Source organism: Entelurus aequoreus, linkage group LG11 (genome assembly GCF_033978785.1).
Source record: "Entelurus aequoreus isolate RoL-2023_Sb linkage group LG11, RoL_Eaeq_v1.1, whole genome shotgun sequence".
Lineage (NCBI taxonomy): Eukaryota > Metazoa > Chordata > Actinopteri > Syngnathiformes > Syngnathidae > Entelurus > Entelurus aequoreus.
Window position 1 is genome coordinate 12,163,115 of NC_084741.1, and position 15,000 is coordinate 12,178,114.

The 15,000-nt window shown below is 30.7% G+C and overlaps 1 protein-coding gene across 1 annotated transcript in view; it reads left to right on the forward strand.

The window, feature by feature from the left end:
- The window catches only part of leng9 (leukocyte receptor cluster (LRC) member 9), a 32,591-nt gene extending 21,779 nt beyond the window's left edge, over positions 1-10,812 (forward strand). The window contains exons 4-6 of the mRNA XM_062064053.1: positions 3,358-3,481; positions 10,221-10,305; positions 10,428-10,812. Coding sequence (XP_061920037.1) covers positions 3,358-3,481; positions 10,221-10,305; positions 10,428-10,565 — 347 coding nt within the window. The 3' untranslated portion in view covers positions 10,566-10,812. The remainder of the gene's footprint in view (positions 1-3,357; positions 3,482-10,220; positions 10,306-10,427) is intronic.
- Positions 10,813-15,000: the final 4,188 nt, after the last annotated feature.

The window sequence follows — 15,000 nt, forward strand, 5'->3', positions numbered from 1 at the left end:
TTGATTGGCAACACTAAATTGGCCCTAGTGTGTGAATGTGAGTGTGAATGTTGTCTGTCTATCTGTGTTGGCCCTGCGATGAGGTGGCGACTTGTCCAGGGTGTACCCCGCCTTCCGCCCGATTGTAGCTGAGATAGGCTCCAGCACCCCCCGCGACCCCATAAGGGATAAGCGGTAGAAAATGGATGGATGGATGGAGGTCAATAATTCCTAACAACATTGGCTTTGATTCATTATTATTTTTTGAACAGTTTTAAAGGAAAAATGCTACTAAAATATTGGGGGATCCAAAAGGGTCCCACTCATTAAGTGTCAAAAATAAGTCATAATTTTTTTAACTTTTTTTTTTTACTCTAATAGGTCAATAATTCATAACAACATTGATTTTGATTCATTGCTATTTTTTTAACAAAGACATTTTTAAAGAAAAATGTCAATAAAATGTTGGGGGATCCAAAAGGGTCCCACTCATAAAAAAAGTGTCAAAAATAAGTATTTTTTATTTTTATTTTTTATTTTTTTCAATTATTCATAACAACATTGGATTTGATTCATTATTATTTTTTCAACAGTTTTAAAGGAAAATGCCACTAAAATGTTGGAGGATCCAAAAGGGTCCCACTCATGGAAAAGTGTCAAAAATATTTATTATATACGTTTTTAGTTTTTTTTTACTTTCAACACTTAAGTTTCTCGATCAACTTCAGATGTATTTGTCGACTATACCTTTTTATGAATTTTTTTTCATGTTTTCTTTTCTTTTTTATGCCCATTTTGTCAATGAAAACATTTTTCATGGCCCCAAAATATGCAATATTTCCCCCAAAAATATTTCAAAGTAGAATCTTTGATGTGAAGTCATTGAATATGTCAATATTTCACAACAATATTGATTTTGATTCATTATTATTTTTTGAACTAATACATTTTAAAGAAAAATGCCACAACAGTTTTGGGGTATCCAAAAGGGTCAAACTCATAAAAAAAGTGTCAAAAATAAGTCATAATTAAAAAAAAAAAAAAAAAAACACTTTGATAGGTCAATAATTTATAACAACATTGATTTTGATTCATTACTATTTTTTTAACAAATACATTTTTAAAGAAAAATGCCACTGACATTTTGGGGGATCCAAAAGGGTCCCACTCATAAAAAAAAAAGTGTCAAAAATAAGTCCTAATTTTAAAAAAAACTTTTAACAGGTCAATAATTCATAACAACATTGATTATGCTTCATTATTATTTTTTAAACAATGACAGTTTTAAAGAAAAATGCCACTAAAATGTTGGGGGATCCAAAAGGTTTTATTTTTATTTTATTTTTTTAACTTTAATAGGTCAATAATTCCTAACAACATTGGCTTTGATTCATTATTATTTTTTGAACAGTTTTAAAGGAAAAATGCTACTAAAATATTGGGGGATCCAAAAGGGTCCCACTCATTAAGTGTCAAAAATAAGTCATAATTTTTTTAACTTTTTTTTTTTACTCTAATAGGTCAATAATTCATAACAACATTGATTTTGATTCATTGCTATTTTTTAACAAAGACATTTTTAAAGAAAAATGTCAATAAAATGTTGGGGGATCCAAAAGGGTCCCACTCATAAAAAAAGTGTCAAAAATAAGTATTTTTTATTTTTATTTTTTATTTTTTTCAATTATTCATAACAACATTGGATTTGATTCATTATTATTTTTTCAACAGTTTTAAAGGAAAATGCCACTAAAATGTTGGAGGATCCAAAAGGGTCCCACTCATGGAAAAGTGTCAAAAATATTTATTATATACGTTTTTATTTTTTTTTATACTTTCAACACTTAAGTTTCTCGATCAACTTCAGATGTATTTGTCGACTATACCTTTTTATTATTTTTTTTTCATGTTTTCTTTTCTTTTTTCTGCCCATTTTGTCAATGAAAACATTTTTCATGGCCCCAAAATATGCAATATTTCCCCAAAAAATATTTCAAAGTAGAATCTTTGATGTAAAGTCATTGAATATGTCAATATTTCACAACAATATTGATTTTGATTCATTATTATTTTTTGAACTAATACATTTTAAAGAAAAATGCCACAACAGTTTTGGGGTATCCAAAAGGGTCAAACTCATAAAAAAAGTGTCAAAAATAAGTCATAATTAAAAAAAAAACAAAAAAACACTTTGATAGGTCAATAATTTATAACAACATTGATTTTGATTCATTACTATTTTTTTTTAACAAATACATTTTTAAAGAAAAATGCCACTGACATTTTGGGGGATCCAAAAGGGTCCCACTCATAAAAAAAAAAGTGTCAAAAATAAGTCCTAATTTTTAAAAAACTTTTAACAGGTCAATAATTCATAACAACATTGATTATGCTTCATTATTATTTTTTAAACAATGACAGTTTTAAAGAAAAATGCCACTAAAACGTTGGGGGATCCAAAAGGTTTTATTTTTATTTTATTTTTTTAACTTTAATAGGTCAATAATTCCTAACAACATTGGCTTTGATTCATTATTATTTTTTGAACAGTTTTAAAGGAAAAATGCTACTAAAATATTGGGGGATCCAAAAGGGTCCCACTCATTAAGTGTCAAAAATAAGTCATAATTTTTTTAACTTTTTTTTTTCACTTTAATAGGTCAATAATTCATAACAACATTGATTTTGATTCATTGCTATTTTTTTAACAAAGACATTTTTAAAGAAAAATGTCAATAAAATGTTGGGGGATCCAAAAGGGTCCCACTCATAAAAAAAGTGTCAAAAATAAGTTTTTTTTTTTTTTTTCCAATTATTCATAACAACATTGGATTTGATTCATTATTATTTTTTTAACCGTTTTAAAGGAAAATGCCACTAAAATGTTGGAGGATCCAAAAGGGTCCCACTCATGGAAAAGTGTCAAAAATATTTATTATATACGTTTTTAGTTTTTTTTTACTTTCAACACTTAAGTTTCTCGATCAACTTCAGATGTATTTGTCGACTATACCTTTTTATTAATTTTTTTTCATGTTTTCTTTTATTTTTTCTGCCCATTTTGTCAATGAAAACATTTTTCATGGCCCCAAAATATGCAATATTTCCCCCCAAAATATTTCAAAGTAGAATCTTTGATGTGAAGTCATTGAATATGTCAATATTTCACAACAACATTGATTTTGATTCATGATTATTTTTGGAACAATGACATTTTTAAAGAAAAAAGGCAGTTTAGTGTAATTGGAGTCAACCTGTTGTCTAATTACATTCCACCTGTTAGCCCTTTTTCCCCATTCTTTTATGTTTAGTTGTTTTTGGTAATAGCATTTTTAAAAAGTGACGCCTTCTGTCTTTGCGGTCCTGCTTGGTGAGAAGAAAGGCATCAAGATCCAGGAGAGGATCCACCTTCTGCACATGTGGATGAGGACCATGTAGACGGTGCTGACTCAGCAGTGGCATCCCTGGAATTGGGGCGTGTTGCGGAGGAGGCTGCAAACAGGTCTGTTCTTCATCCTGAAAGTGTAAGCACAAGTCTTCTCCCACATTCTTCACCTCACTCTCTGGATGGAAGTCACTGGGAGATGTTTCAGTGGGAGGAGGAAGTGTGTTGACAAGAAGTGCTGTTCACTGACATCCAGGAACAGGAACCACGTGCACCCCCGGCCAGGCATGGTGTTCTGCTGCTGGACCTCCAGAGTCTCTCTCTCTGGACCAGGGGCGCACAAACTTTCTCCACTGAAAAAGGGCGGCCGTTTTGATGTTTTTCATTGTCAAAACCAGTAGAAGATTTACTGTAATGATTTTATGTGATTTATTTATTGTAAGTGGTCGGCAACCCAAAATGTTGAAAGAGCCATTTGGGACCAAAAATACAAAAAACTCATCTGTTTGGGGCCACAAAAAATATAAGTGTTATAAAGAAGACAACACGTGATGTAAGTGTCTATATTAGCTGTATTAGCCTACTATAAAAATGACTTTAAAAGTCTTATTTAAGTGTTATAATGAAGGCAACACATTATGTAAGTGTCTATATTAGCCTACTATCAAAATGACTTTAAAAGTCTTATATAAGTGTTATAATGAAGGCAACAAATGATGTAAGTGTCTATTTTAGTTATATTAGCCTACTATCAAAATGACTTTAAAAGTCTTATATAAGTGTTATAATGAAGGCAACACATGATGTAAGTGTCTATATTAGTTATATTAGCCTACTATCAAAATGACTTTAAAAGTCTTATATAAGTGTTATAATGAAGGCAACACATGATGTAAGTGTCTATATTAGCCTACTATAAAAATGACTTTAAAAGTCTTATTTAAGTGTTATAATGAAGGCAACATATTATGTAAGTGTCTATATTAGCCTACTATCAAAATGACTTTAAAAGTCTTATATAAGTGTTATAATGAAGGCAACAAATGATGTAAGTGTCTATTTTAGTTATATTAGCCTACTATCAAAATGACTTTAAAAGTCTTATATAAGTGTTATAATGGAGGAAACACATGATGTAAGTGTCTATATTAGCCTACTATCAAAATGACTTTAAAAGTCTTATTTAAGTGTTATAATGAAGGCAACACATGATGTAAGTGTCTATATTAGCCTACTATCAAAATGACTTTAAAAGTCTTATATAAGTGTTATAATGAAGGCAACACATGATGTAAGTGTCTATATTAGCCTACTATCAAAATGACTTTAAAAGTCTTATTTAAGTGTTATAATGAAGGCAACACATGATGTAAGTGTCTATATTAGCTGTATTAGCCTACTATAAAAATGACTTTAAAAGTCTTATTTAAGTGTTATAATGAAGGCAACACATTATGTAAGTGTCTATATTAGCCTACTATCAAAATGACTTTAAAAGTCTTATATAAGTGTTATAATGAAGGCAACAAATGATGTAAGTGTCTATTTTAGTTATATTAGCCTACTATCAAAATGACTTTAAAAGTCTTATATAAGTGTTATAATGGAGGAAACACATGATGTAAGTGTCTATATTAGCCTACTATCAAAATGACTTTAAAAGTCTTATTTAAGTGTTATAATGAAGGCAACACATGATGTAAGTGTCTATATTAGCCTACTATCAAAATGACTTTAAAAGTCTTATATAAGTGTTATAATGAAGGCAACACATGATGTAAGTGTCTATATTAGCCTACTATCAAAATGACTTTAAAAGTCTTATTTAAGTGTTATAATGAAGGCAACACATGATGTAAGTGTCTATATTAGCTGTATTAGCCTACTATAAAAATGACTTTAAAAGTCTTATTTAAGTGTTATAATGAAGGCAACACATTATGTAAGTGTCTATATTAGCCTACTATCAAAATGACTTTAAAAGTCTTATATAAGTGTTATAATGAAGGCAACAAATGATGTAAGTGTCTATTTTAGTTATATTAGCCTACTATCAAAATGACTTTAAAAGTCTTATTTAAGTGTTATAATGAAGACAACACATGATGTAAGTGTCTATATTAGCCTACTATCAAAATGACTTTAAAAGTCTTATATAAGTGTTATAATGAAGGCAACAAATGATGTAAGTGTCTATTTTAGTTATATTAGCCTACTATCAAAATGACTTTAAAAGTCTTATATAAGTGTTATAATGAAGGAAACACATGATGTAAGTGTCTATATTAGCCTACTATAAAAATGACTTTAAAAGTCTTATTTAAGTGTTATAATGAAGGCAACACATGATGTAAGTGTCTATATTAGTTATATTAGCCTACTATCAAAATGACTTTAAAAGTTGTATATAAGTGTTATAATGAAGACAACACATGATGTAAGTGTCTATATTAGCCTACTATCAAAATGACTTTAAAAGTCTTATTTAAGTGTTATAATGAAGGCAACACATGATGTAAGTGTCTATATTAGCCTACTATCAAAATGACTTTAAAAGTCTTATTTAAGTGTTATAATGAAGGCAACACATGATGTAAGTGTCTATATTAGTTATATTAGCCTACTATCAAAATGACTTTAAAAGTCTTATATAAGTGTTATAATGAAGGCAACACATGATGTAAGTGTCTATATTAGCCTACTATCAAAATGACTTTAAAAGTCTTATATAAGTGTTATAATGAAGGCAACACATGATGTAAGTGTCTATATTAGCCTACTATCAAAATGACTTTAAAAGTCTTATATAAGTGTTATAATGAAGACAACACATGATGTAAGTGTCTATATTAGTTATATTAGCCTACTATAAAAATGACTTTAAAAGTCTTATTTAAGTGTTATAATGAAGACAACACATGATGTAAGTGTCTATATTAGCCTACTATCGAAATGACTTTAAAAGTCTTATTTAAGTGTTATAATGAAGGCAACACATTATGTAAGTATCTATATTAGCCTACTATCAAAATGACTTTAAAAGTCTTATATAAGTGTTATAATGAAGACAACACATGATGTAAGTGTCTATATTAGTTATATTAGCCTACTATCAAAATGACTTTAAAAGTCTTATAAAAGTGTTATAATGAAGGCAACACATGATGTAAGTGTCTATATTAGCCTGCTATCAAAATGACTTTAAAAGTCTTATATAAGTGTTATAATGAAGACAACACATGATGTAAGTGTCTATATTAGTTATATTAGCCTACTATCAAAATTACTTTAAAAGTCTTATAAAAGTGTTATAATGAAGACAACACATGATGTAAGTGTCTATATTAGCTATATTAGCCTACTATCAAAATGACTTTAAAAGTCTTATATAAGTGTTATAATGAAGACAACACATGATGTAAGTGTCTATATTAGCTATATTAGCCTACTATCAAAATGACTTTAAAAGTCTTATATAAGTGTTATAATGAAGACAACACATGATGTAAGTGTCTATATTAGCCTACTATCAAAATGACTTTAAAAGTCTTATATAAGTGTTATAATGAAGACCACACATGATGTGTCTATATTAGCATACTATCAAAATGACTTTAAAAGTCTTATATAAGTGTTATAATGAAGGCAACACATGATGTAAGTGTCTATATTAGCCTACTATCAAAATGACTTTAAAAGTCTTATATAAGTGTTATAATGAAGGCAACATACAGATAATGTGTCATGAGACATGCAAATGTAAATGATATATAAAAAAGATAAAAGTAAAGGATATTAAATGAGCTCAAATATAGCTACAAATGAGGCATAATGATGCAATATGTACATACAGCTAGCGTAAATAGCATGTTAGCATGGGTTAGCTTGCAGTCATGCACTGACCAAATATGCCTGATTAGCACTCCAACAAGTCAATAACATCAACAAAGTGCACCTTTGTGCATTCATGCATAGTATAAAAAGTTTGGTGGACAAAATGAGACATCATCCATTTTCCAAATGGATGGATGGATTTTTTTAATTTAATTTTTTTTACTGTCAAACGACACATTTCTAGATGAACTTCAGATGTAGCCGTCGATTATAAGTAGTTTTTCTTTGTTTATTTATGCCCTTTATGTCAAAGAAAATATAGTTTTTTTTATGCTGGACATACAAAATAAGCATTATTTTCCCCAAAAAATATTTCAAAGTAATATTTGATGTGAAGTAATTAGAGCTTTGATTAGGTCAAATATTGATGTATTAATATATTAATTTACTTTCAATGTATAAATATTTATAAATTAACTTCAGAATTGATTTATGTTTTATGTCCTTTCTGTGAAAACATTTTTATAGGAAAAACACAAAATATGCAATATTTTCCTCCCAAAATGTTCAAAGTTGAATATTTGATGCAATGTAATTGGAGCCTGAAATATGTCAATAATTCATTAAAAAAATGTTTTTGTCATTATTTTTTCAGCAATCCCACTAAAAAAAAAATCACACTAAAGGTCTTGGGGATCCAAAAGGGTCCCACTCATAAACATGTTAAAAAATAAGTTATATATCAATATATATATATATGTATATATATATATTTTTGTTGTTGTTGTTGTTGTATTTTTTCTCTTTTTCCTATGCTTGAATCTCGAAATCAAATTTAGATTTAATTTAATTTTGATTAAACACATTTAAAAAAAAAAAAAAAGTCACACTAAAGGTCTCAGGGATCCAAAAAGCCCCCCTCATAAAAGTGGTAAATATAAGTCACATAATAATAAATATGTTTGTACTTTCAATGTTTAAATATATATCAAGTTCAGATCTATCCATTTTAAAAGAGTGGTACTTTTTTATGTTTTATGTATTTTAATTTTTTTTTTCAAAATCCTCGTTTATAATCGGAAAAAGTCAAAATATGCAGTATTCCCGCCCCCAATTTTTTAAATAGGTTAATAATTACTTCTTTTTTTTTTTAAACTATGATTTTAGTTCATTATTATATTTTGAGCAATGACAGTTAAAAAAATCACACTAAAGGTCTCGGTATCCAAAAGGGTCCCACTCATAAAAGTGTTAAAATAAAAATGTAATTTTATTTTTTTACTGTCAACCCACAAATTTCTAGATGAACTTCAGATCTATCCATCAATTATAAGTAGTTTTTGTTTGTTTAATTATGCCCTTTATGTCAAAGAATTGTTTTTTATTTTTTATGCTGGACATATAAAATAGGCGTTATTTTCCCCAAAAAATATTTCAAAGTGTAATATTTGATGTGAAGTCATTGGAGCCTTGATTAAGTCAAATATTTATGTATTAATATTTTATTTTACTCTTAATGTATAAAACAATCCTGAAGTTAATCTATAGATATTTATGTTTTATGCCCTTTCTGTGAAAATCTTTTTATAGGAAAAACACAAAATATGCAATATTTCACCCCTATTTAGATCCCTAAATATGTCAATAATTCATAACATTTATTTTGGGTCATTATTTTTTTTTTCCGTAATCCCACTAAAAAAATCACACTAAAGGTCTGTTAAAAATAGGTTATATATATATATATATATATATATATATATATATATATATATATATATATATATATATATATATATATATATATATATATATATATATATATATATTTGTTTTTTGTTTTTTCTTCCTATGCTTGAATCTCTATATCAAATTTAGATTTAATTTAATTTTGAACAAAGACATTTGAAAGAAAAAGTCACACTAAAGGTCTCGGGGATCCAAAAGGCCCCCCTCATAAAAGTGTTAAATACAAGTCATATAATAATAAATATGTTTTTACTTTCAATGTTTAAATATCTATATATCAAGTTCAGATCCCTCCATTTAAATAAAATTGTATTTGTTTATGTTTTTTTTTTTTTTTTTTTTTTTTGTCAAAATCCTCTTTTTTAATAGGAAAAACCCAAGATATGCCTGTAGAGGTTGCCCTCTAGTGGGTTCCTCGGACCACCACACACTGCTACGAGAGCCCGGATTTCAGGGTACAACACTGTTTTATTTTCATAAAATGTTGAGAGCCGTTTGCTTTCCAGCCAAATGTCCTTTTCTTAGTCCCTGTCGCTCTCTCTGGCTCCCACTCCAACTCCAACCCCGTGTCTCGTCCAGGCTGCTGCTAATAAAGGCGACAGGTGATTAGATAACAAGGCCCACCTGGGCCATCTACTCACCTGTCGCTGTCTTCGAGGCCGGTCCTTGCACACCCCGTTCCGCGGCAGGCCCGCAGGCCACGCCCCCCTCCACGATGCCATATCCCCTCCCCTAATTTTTTAAATAGGTTAATAATTAATTTTAAAAAACATTGATTTTATTGCATTATTATTTTTTGAGCAATGACAGTTAAAAAAAATCACACTAAAGGTCTCGGGGATCCAAAAGAGCCCCACTCATAAGTGTTAAAATAAAAAATAAAAATGTTTTTTTTTTTTTACTGTCAAATGACACACTAGAGGTCTTGGGGATCCAAAAGGGTTCCACTCATAAACATGTTAAAATAAGTTATGTATCAAAATATATTATTTTTACTTTCCGGGCTTAAATCTTTAGATCAATTTCCGATCAATATATTATATATATTTATATATATAAAATATATAAATAAAGCTGGTATATTGATTATAAGTTTTCTTTTTTTTCGAGCAATGACCATTTTGTGTTATTAGCGTCAACATTGCAACTTGTCCTTTTATCTCACCTGTAGGCTCTTTTAGTCCCCTTTTTATGTTGGTTTTGTTGTAATATTGTTTTTCAGCTTTGGACACGTGTGCTGTGGCGTCATTGTGTCCTCTGTGTGTGATTTCAGTGCCACGGCCTCGGCACATAGAGAAGAGCCACTCAAAGAGGGGACGGCTGAAGGAGGAGAAGGTTCTGAAAGGCAGGACAATCCGGTAGGTGCAGAACTGCTCACCTTGGACCGGGTCTTCCTAATTAGCACCTCAAATAATCCCCACTAACAATTCAATCAAAGCCATCTTAGACCTCCTTAATAAAAAAAAACCTGCTTTGGCAGCGAGTGTCTGCAGTTAGTGATCCGAGCGAAGAGTACCGTATTTCAAGACCTTGGTCGCACGTGGCGTCATGTCCCGGCACCGGCTCAAGCATCTGGCGGGCAAACAGGCGTGTTTGTAGTGGACTTACTTCTAAGTAATGTTGTCATTTTCCATTCCAAGAAAGCTCTCGGAAGTAAGGCTCCACTTTTTAAAAAATGTGCTAGCTCAATGCTAATTTATGTGGGATATGCCATACACGTGCTTCTGATTAGCATTAGTGATTTTACATGGCGATTTCAACGCCTCCAAATGTGTTAATACAAATTACAACTCAGACGCACATCACGATCAAACACCTGGTGTACTTTATTTACAAGTTGTCACCTTTTGTAAATGCTAAATAAAAAGAGAATACAACGATCTTTTTCAACTTATATTCAATTGAATAGACTGCAAAGACAAGATATTTCATGTTCACACTGGAAAACTTTCTTATTGTTTGCAAATATTAGCTCATTTGGAATTTGAAGCCTGCAACATGTTTCAAAAAAGCTGGCACAAGTGGCAAAAAAGAGTGAGAAAGTTGAGGAATGCTCATCAAAGACTTATTTGGAACATCCCACAGGTGAACAGGCTCATTGGGAACAGGTGGGTGCCATGATTGGGTATAAAAGCAGCTTCCATGAAATGCTCTGTCGTTCACAAACAAGGACGGGGCGAGGGTCACCACTTTGTCAACAAATGCCTGAGCAAATTGTTTAAGAACAACATTTCTCAAGCAAGGAATTTAGGGATTTCACCATCTACGCTCCGTAATATCATCAAAGGGTTCAGAGAATCTGGAGAATTCACTGCACGTAAGCCATGATATTACACACCTTGGTTCCCTGCATCAAAAAGCCACATCAGTGTGTAAAGGATATCACCACATGGGCTCGGGAACACTTCAGAAAACCACTGCCAGTAACTACAGTTGGTCGCTACATCTGTAAGTCAAGTTAAAACTCTACTATGCAAAGCCACAGCCGTTTATCAACAACACCCAGAAACGCCGTCGGCTTCGCTGGGCCCGAGCTCATCTAAGATGGACTGATGCAAAGTGGAAAAGTGTTCTGTGGTCTGACGAGTCCACATTTCAAATTGTTTTTTGGAAACTGTGGACGTGGTGTCCTCCGGACCAAAGAGGAAAAGAACCATCCGGTTTGTTCTAGGGTGAAAGTGTAAAAGGCAGCATGTGTGATGGTATGGGGGTGTATTAGTGCCTAAGACATGGGTAACTTACACATCTGTGAAGGCACCATTAATGCTGAAAGGTACATACAGCTTTTGGAGCAACATATGTTGTTATCATGGACGCCCCTGCTTATTTCAGCAAGACAATGCCAAGCCACGTGTTACAACAGCATGGCTTCATAGTAAAAGAGTGCGTGCGGGTACTAGACTGGCCTGCCTGTAGTCCAGACATTGAAAATGTGTGAAGGCTAAAATATGAGAAGAGAGACTGTTGAGCAACTTAAGCTGTACATCAAGCAAGAATTGGAAAGAATTCCACTTGCAAAATGTGTCTCCTCAGTTCCCAAACCTGTACTGAGTGTTATTCTGTGTTTGCGACACAGAATCTACCTGCAGCTGCTGAGCAAAGACTCAAAGGAACATCAGAAGTCTCTCTGTCAGAACTTGACTGACGGATGTTCCCGTGAAGCTGAAGCGGAGGTGGAGGTGGAGGTGGAGGTGGAGGTGGAGGACCAGGAAGGGGGGAGGGTCTTCACTGACTCTGCAGACCACAAGGTGGGCAAAGGTTCCTCATGTTGGCACCTGTGTGCTAACGCTTCCATAATGTCAAGTACACAATCAGATCCAAATATGAGAATCCTGCTCAGTGAGGGTTGACTAATGACTCCTTGTGGCTTGTGCAGCCCTTTGAGACGCTCGGGATTTAGGGCTATATAAGTAAACATTGATTGATTGATTGATTGATTGATTGATTGAGCAGCACTTTTGGGGGAACTTTGCCCACATTCACAATCTCCATGTAAGACAAGAACACACATCTTTTTTATGCATTCTAAGTCGTAAAATACGGCGAGTAAGAGGTGGCTAACAACGCAGCTAACGGGAGTACACTAGTGATGAAACAATACTTCATTTGTTTTCATTTTAAGAAGCAATACTGTATCTACTGTATTCATTAGGGCTCCCCTCAGTTTTGATGAACGTTTAAGATCCCGGGGACCCAAATGGGTTTCAGTCGTTAAAGTTTTAAGAAACATGTCCGCTAAAATATCTAGAAGTCAACTTCAAATCTATCTGTTGACATTAAGTTTTATTTTCAAAAACTATTTTATGTCCTTTTTGACAAAGAAAAAACTTTTTTATGGCAAAAACTCAAAATGTGTAATATTTTACCCCCCAAAAAATATTTAAAGTGGAATGTTTGATTTGAAGTAATTGGAACATGAAATAGATCAATAATTCAGAAGAACAATGCTTTTAATATTTATTTTTATTTATTTTTTAACAAGGTTAGTTTAAAAAATCACACTAAAAGTCTCAGGGATCCAAATGGGTCTCAGTCATTAAAGTGTTACAAACAAGTCAAATATATTTTTTATTTTATTTTCAATGCTAAAATATCTATAAATAAACTTCAGATCTACCCGTTAACATAAAGTTTTAATTTCAAAAACATTTTTATGCTGTTTTTGACAAAGAAAACATTTTTTTAGGGCAAAAACTCAAAATGTGTAATATTTTACCCCCAAAAAAATATTTAAAGTGGAATGTTTGATGTGAAGTAATTGGAACATCAAATAGATCAATAATTCAGAAGAACAATGCTTTTAATTATTTAATTGTTTTTTATATTAACAAGGATAGTTTAAAAAAAATCACACTAAAGGTCTCAGGAATCTAAATGGGTCTCAGTCATTAAAGTGTTACAAACAAGTCAAATATATTTTGTAATTTTATTTTCAATGCTAAAATATTTATAAATAAACTTCAGATCTACCCGTTGACATACAGTTTTAATTTCAAAAACTATTTTATGCTCTTTTTGACAAAGAAAAAGCTTTTTTGTGGCAAAAACTCAAAATGTGTAATATTTTACCCTCCCCAAAAAATATTTAAAGTGGAATGTTTGATGTGAAGTAATTGGAACATGAAATAGATCAATAATTCAGAAGAACAATGCTTTTAATATTTATTTTTATTTATTTTTTAACAAGGATAGTTTAAAAAAATCACACTAAAGGTCTCAGGGATCCAAATGGGTCTCAGTCATTAAAGTGTTACAAACAAGTCAAATATATATATTTTTTTTATTTTTAATGCTAAAATATCTATAAATAAACTTCAGATCTACCCGTTGACATAAAGTTTTAATTTCAAAAACTATTTTATGCTGTTTTTGACAATGAAAATTTTTTTTTAGGGCAAAAACTCAAAATGTGTAATATTTTACCCCCAAAAATATTTAAAGTGGAATGTTTGATGCGAAGTAATTGGAACATCAAATAGATCAATAATTCAGAAGAACAATGCTTTTAATTATTTAAAAAACTTTTTTTTTTAACAAGGATAGTTTAAAAAAATCACACTAAAGGTCTCAGGGATCCAAATGGGTCTCAGTCATTAAATGTTACAAACAAGTCAAATATGTTTTTTATTTTATTTTCAATGTTAAAATATCTATACATAAACTTCAGATCTATTCGTTGACAAAGTTTCAATTTCAAAAACTATTTCATGCACTTTTTGACAAAGAAACACCTGTTTTTTATGGCGATACTCAATATATGTCATATTTATGTATATGTAATATTTGCCACAAAAATGTTCGAAATTGAATATTTGATGTGAAGTAATTGGAGCATTGGTCAGTTGGTCAATAATTCAGAAGAACAATGCTTTTAATTTTTTTTTTTTTTAAAGAATAGTTTAAAAAAAATCACACTAAAGGTCTCAGGGATCCAAATGGGTCTCAGTCATTAGAGTGTTACAAACAAGTCAAATATATTGTTTTTTACATTTTCAACGCAAAAAATATTTATAAATCAACTTCAGATCTATTTGTTGAAATAAAGTTTATATAATTTTTGACGAAGATAACCCTGTTTTTTATGGCCATAACTCAAAATATGTAAATTAAAGTGTTAAAAACAAAAACATTTTTAAATATTCAATGCTAAAATATCTATAAATCAACTTCAGACATAAAGTTTTGATTTCAAAAAACTATTTTATGCCCTTTTTGACAAAGAAAAAACCCTGTTTTTTATGACCAAAACTCAAAATGTGTAATATTTTACCCCCAAAAATATTTAAAGTGGAATATTCGATGTGTAGTAATTGGTCAGTCAATAATTCAGAATAACATAGTTAAAAAAATTTTGAAAAAAATCACACTAAAAATCTCAGGGACCTAAATGGGTCTCAGTCATTAAAGTGTTAAAAACAAACATTTTTTTAAAATATTCAATGCTAAAATATCTAAAAATCAATCTATAAATTTGATTAAAAAAAAAAACTATTTTATGCCCTTTTTGACAAAGTAAACCCTGTTTTTTATGGCCAAAACTCATATTTAAAGTT